The sequence below is a fragment of the Ixodes scapularis genome, unplaced genomic scaffold, assembly GCF_016920785.2.
Source record: "Ixodes scapularis isolate PalLabHiFi unplaced genomic scaffold, ASM1692078v2 PGA_scaffold10__122_contigs__length_95168666, whole genome shotgun sequence".
NCBI classification, from domain to species: Eukaryota; Metazoa; Arthropoda; class Arachnida; order Ixodida; family Ixodidae; genus Ixodes; species Ixodes scapularis.
Window position 1 is genome coordinate 1,803,915 of NW_024609836.1, and position 6,000 is coordinate 1,809,914.

General features: G+C 49.1%; 1 protein-coding gene across 4 annotated transcripts in view; it reads right to left on the reverse strand.

The window, feature by feature from the left end:
• LOC8029739 (calcium-independent protein kinase C) overlaps positions 1-5,706 on the reverse strand; it is a 63,021-nt gene extending 57,315 nt beyond the window's left edge. For 3 of the 4 annotated variants that reach the window (XM_029985462.4, XM_029985461.4, XM_029985460.4), the window contains exons 1-2: positions 5,047-5,705; positions 4,331-4,382 (exon numbers count right to left, since the gene is read on the reverse strand). In XM_029985462.4, coding sequence (XP_029841322.1) covers positions 4,331-4,382; positions 5,047-5,409 — 415 coding nt within the window. In that variant the 5' untranslated portion in view covers positions 5,410-5,705. Of the gene's footprint in view, positions 1-4,330; positions 4,383-5,046 lie in introns of all 4 variants that reach the window. The other variant, XM_029985459.4, reaches the window with a different exon arrangement.
• Between the last annotated feature and the right edge of the window lie 294 nt (positions 5,707-6,000).

A 6,000-nucleotide genomic window follows, 5' to 3' on the forward strand; every position in this document is an offset into this window, starting at 1 on the left:
GTTAAACTTTAAGCTTGGTAAAAGTCCTCCACATTCCTAGTTATGACTGCTAGCTGGGCATCAAAATTAAAAAATCAAGCAATCAATCAATGCTTCAAGTTCTCTGCGGTATGGTCTAGTCAACAGATTAGCAGGTTTATAATATTTTGTTTTCTTCAATATTTTTAAGCTCATTTTATAAATCCACTGCACACACAGTATATCAGCCAAATAATATTCAATGTGGCTCTTTCTTCTGTGTAATATTAAGAAAAAAGTTTATCTTTTACTCGCACACAAAAAGAAACACAGCCAGGCAGGTGGCCAATTTTATTTATTTGTTTACCCACTGAGGAGAACTTGAAAGTTTATGCTATTCATAAAATTTGCTCAAGCCCAGGGAAGTGCCATAATCTCCACAGGTCATTCCTCTAAGCCACACTCTTCATTTGTTGACTATCCAGAGCCCTAGAGCTTGAGATGTTACCTTCCACTTAGCATCCCATTATGGCTATTTTCCCACAACGGCACTTGACGTCCTGTTGCTACATGACGATTTTCTATAGCAACATAAATTTCTACAAATTTCTATAGCAACCTAAAATTGTGGAAATTTCACCAGCTAACATGTGGTATTTTAACGACGCTTGCTATATTTTGGCTAGGACGATGTGCACATGTGTGTCCCTAATAGTTAGTTCCCTTACAACAGTATTGTATGTATCCATATTTTAAAGGAGCTGTGCAACGATTTTAACGTTGAAAGAATTGGCCTCTTCTGCTTTTGATATTGTTCACCTTGTCACAAATGACAGAATGTTGCGATTCCGCCGCGTAATACCGAGGCAAAACTTAGAATATTCCCCGACCTGCAGCCGCGAGCGGCGGCCATGAAAAACATGCGGCATGACGTCGATGGGGAATCTTGTAGAAAGATAGCAAGTTGTGCGAATACAAAGGTAACTTTCCTATAAATCTTGTCGTTCCAACATATATATAAATGCGTCAAAAACTTGGTATCATCGACAAAACTTTTATTATACTGAGTTTTAGTGGAGCCATCTATCCTAAGTCCACAAAACCGTCAGCTGTCTCTGCTACCACGAACAGCCGCCAGAAGCTGCAGGGGGACAGGGCCGGACGGGTATGGCCGGACCCGGATGAGACTTTCCTCCTTGCACCATATTGTTCGCGCGGCACCCGCCAGCACGTGGTCACGTGGTCGCGAGCGGATGAGTTCTCGCTGCTCACTGATGGCTCTAAAGAGAGAACTTTTCCGGAACCCCGCGCCTACCCCATCAACGTCACTACACACGTGACCCAGAAGACGACGTACGAGTTGAGAGGCGGCAAAAACCTGGATCCTTTTCATTTTTTTTTTTAAATGAAAATAGGGTATCCAGGCAAAATCTGTTTTCTGTAGTTCACTTCAGAAGTGTCAGGCATAAACTTACACTATTATTTAGGCAAAGCCCTGAAATTGTTGCACAGCTCCTTTAATGATTTTTTGCACCTAATGATGAATAGCCAAATGGATAAATGGATGGATGAACATGATATGAACATTTGAAGCCAAGACACATGCCACATGGCTGGAAGGCTTTCAAGTGAATGAGCGTCCTAAAGTTTCCAACAAATGCACCAGGAAGTAAGGAATCTTCGCTCAGAGAGAGGTACAGAGCCCGACACTGTTAGCACGAACAAGCGATTGCCACTTAAAAATTTTCTGTGTTTTTCTCTTAGAACCGAAAGGTTGTCATCAAAGGTATCATTGTTATAGAAAGAGCTCATTTAGGGCTCTAATATGGGGGGGTAAAAATGTGTGACCACTAATACTTTTTCGTAATAAAATGCGAAAAGGCGCCAATGTCGTGTTCGCACTAACAGTGTCGCGATGTGTACAGGCCAAAAGAAAAAGCCACCATAATTTAGCCATGTCGAACTGGCTGCGTGGATTAGTCAGTGCAGTGCAGCATGACCATTCATCTTATCTAAACCCCGAGACACAGACGAATAAAATAATGAAGAAGATGTCTCGTTCATTACTTTATCGGACCTTGTCTCAGGGTTTTGATTATGATGCTTCCTCAACGTTCTTGCATATTTTTGCTTTTTGCAACAACCACTAACCTGGGGTTTTTTACATGCATTACACAGCAGTGACCATGCTGTAGCAACAATCTCATCTTTACATGCTGTGAGCGGTCAGATCAAAGCCCGTGGTATTGGGGAGATTTACGTTCAAGCTTGGCAGCTCACAGCTGAAAACGTTTTAACTCTTATTACGACCAGATGTGACCGACGCATGTCCTCGCACTTAAGACTGCACAGGTAGTGAATCTATCATCTGCAACCAGCAACAAATTGTGATGCAGATTACGGGTCAGATGCCGACATGGTTGTGTCCACACCTGACCCACAAGGCGCAATTTTTTTACATGCTATATTTCAGGCTTTAGGTGCACATACGCATTTGCGAAAAAATATTCTGCCCAAAGCAAAACATCTCCCGATTTTAACTTTCAGAAACGAAAACAGTGGTAATTAACGTAGAGTAGCCAGATCCTACAAAAACCGTGCAAGTCAAACCAATGATAGAATAGGCTTTGCAAAGACTTGCGTGCTGTAAAGATTAAAGATTTGGGGGCTCACAATCCATATAGACAAAGCAGTCCATGCAAAAATACATTTTGCTTCAGAGCAGCGAGGCAAGCACAGGCAGCCTGGTATAAGGGACCTAACCATTGGAGAATCTGGCTTTCATGAAGTGGTGTATATTCAAAGTGTTTAATGCTCCCACGGCACAAACACAGGAGGTCGTATCTAAGCAGGGTATGTTATGCACGATACACCTGCACTGAATATGTGATCCACAAAATTTGATCAAACTTCTGCACTTGACAGTTTCTTTGCAGATGACCCAAGGGAGGGCAGGATTCTATACACACGATGCCTAATAATTACTAGATGCTCCACAGAACGAATAAGGGTGCACTGCGCCACTTTCTTTCATATATTACTACTCTCATGATATTATAAGCAAATATATTTTTCACTGGTTGGAATAAAGGTAATTAGTTTGTTTGTTTAAGATATATTTTAATGATTATTCCACCACCTTGACCTTACGTCATTTGTGGGGAAGATGAGGGCTGAGAGATGGGGAATACGATGAGGATGAAATGTTTAAAAATAGTGCCGAATACCGGCTTCTCGAATGAACTTAAGCAGGAAAGCCACTGAGCTGCGTCAGACTTTTCAGAAAATAAATTCTAAAAAAAATCTATAAAATTGATAAAAGAAATAAATGCCAAAGGATGTGCAGCCCATGGTGTGTGCTTGCAACTCTTTCCAGCTTTTTCGTTGATTTTTGCATTGCTGTAAATATGTTCGTAAGCGCTGCAGAGTGTGGTCCCTCTAAAGAGAGTGCTTTCTTCAGGACTCCTATTTTACTCAAAAGTCAGACACGCCTGACAATACAATGATCTGCTTCGAGCAGCCTCAAACAAAATCAGGGGGACGCACAAAAGTGGCACTACTAATACTAAGCAGGATCAGGGGCGGATGCAGGAATTCCCTGAGGAAGGGGGGGGGTCAGGTGTTGGTCAGCGTAGCATATGTTTAGGAACCCCCTCCCCCTCTCCCTCCTTTCATGCCCTAAATTTTACACATGCAGAAATCAAGAGGGAGGTCCGGACATCCAGACCCCCCCCCCTCTAAATCCGCCTTTGAGCAGGAACAAGCGATGGTCTCCGCCCGATCGAAATACCGAATAAAGTACCCCGTTGAGTTGCTCATTTTTTTACTCGCAAGTACAAATTTGTGCCTTGTGTGAACTGTCCTTTCCTCAAATAATGGGAAGTCTCATTGAGTTTTGACCAGATGAGTGACAAAGCCTATCTCCCTTTCATCCCATACCCATTTAGTTTCTTTGAAAACTCAGACATGCAGGGGCAGATTTAGAGGGGGGGTTCTGGATGTCCTGACCCCCCTCTTGATTTCTGCTTGTGTAAATTTTAGGGCGTAAAACGAAGGAGAGGGGGTCCCTGAAAATATGGTACGCTGACCAACACCTGACCCCCCCCTCAGGAAATTCCTGCATCTGCCCATGCAGACATGACTGGTAGATTTGCTAATTTAACCTATTTAAATTGACAATAAATGCATTCGATTTCCTCTGTGAAAAAGTAGATATCTTTATGCATGCCCTCTCGCCGACTGTTTAGGGAAAAATAACCTATAATTACTTTCAGTGAAATTAGAGGCGCATGGCCTTTAGAGATTGTGTTCAGTGCTTTAGAGCTGCACACACATCACCATTTCCTGGGTGCTGGATCGGGCGGGTGCTCACCTGAGACGAGTTCAATGACCACATGAATCTTGCCTCCGGGCTCCAGGTCGATCTGCGGGGGAACACAACGACACATCTCCCCTGCATCAACATACTCCCACGCAACGTTCGCCGAGGAGGAAAAAATCGGGCGCGGGAATCGCGCGGGGAGTCTTCCGCGTACCGCAATCGGGGTGCAAGACGCGCTCGGCACGCTCCATCGGCTCCAGACCGTGCCGACAAAGTAGCGCCAATTAGCTTCGCTTGGGAGCGGGGCGCCGGTCGCCCCTAAAGAGCGTGACAGGCGCGCTCTCGCTGTCGGAACGGCGCCGCACCTCTGCAAAACACAAACAACCCGTCTCCTACTGGTGAAAACAAACCCGATATCTGAGCACTTTTGCGGGGCATCTTTAGGGAATTTCTCCTCGCCCGCCAGCGCACGGCCAGCCAAAGAGAAGGCCCCGAAGCGGCCGTCCGCCCCATCAACACGGTTTTTGCACCGCGAGCGCGTGCCTTCAAGCCGAGCTGCCCGAGGATTCTCGCTCGCTGGATCGGGCACGGGTGACTCCTTGACCAGCGCGGCGCGTGGAATTCGAGGACCGCGCCGGGGTTCGGACCCCGGAGGCGCGGGGTAGGCCTAGGCGGGCTCTTAATTTATCCGCTCGGACCCGAGCTGGGTGGGCCTCCCCCCTCGGCGCGCGCGTCCGACTTGAGTAGCGGGTCTGAAGGGGGCTCACCCAAATGTCGTTCTCGTTGCTGCCTTGCTCCTTGGCCGAGTTGACCAGCTCGTCGAAGGAGACGGTGCAGTTTGCGACGAAGTCATCCGACGGAATGGCTGCGTGGAAGACGGTGAAGCCGAGGTTCTGGGCGCCGTGGACCTCTGCCGTGAAGTACTCGTTCCAGACGGGCTTGAACGTCCGCTGCTTGGTGCTGGATCGGCTGATGAGGATATCATCGACATTGATGGACACGTAGGGGTCTATCAGCATCAGTTGAGGCTTCGAGCCGACCACATTCACATGCCGAGTGGTGAGGTCCGTCGGCTTGAGTTCCACGGCTTCGCAAATCTTGAGCTTGACGGTGCCCGTGAAGGTGGGCATGTCGGCTCCGCGCTCGCCCGCTCAGGCCCGCACCGCTCCGCGCATCCTCCGCGTCGTTCCGCCCGCTCGCTGCTTGGCTGGCTCGAACCCGGGCCGACAGGACTCGCACCCAGGACTAATTATGCGGCTCGAGCACCGCGATCCCACAATGCTCGCAGGGCCCGAGGCGCACGCGCGTTCTCTCCGCGGAGCCGCAGTCCTCGGGCGCCTTCCGTCGCTCGACGACGCACCGACGACCACGGACTGCTCGCGGGCGGACGCGCTGCGCGCCCAGGATGTGACGTCGGCGCGCCGCTCACGCGCTCCCTCCGCCGGAAACCGGCTGACCGAGCGCGACCGCGGGGACCCGAGGGCGAGCGAGACGCCAGCCTTGCGCGAGCGTCCGGCCGCTCGCGGTCAGCCGCCCAGATCGCGGCCGACCCTTCCCGGATGCCCCCGAGAATGGTTACGGTGCGGCCCCGCCGGCGTTGTCCGTGTCACGGACTCGTCTGGGGCCGCTCGTCAAGCGGGAACTCTTTTCCTAGCCCAGAGGCAATCGCTCGCCAAAGCGAGTTGTCCCGCACAGCCCCGCAGACGTGCGGGGAAGGGGTC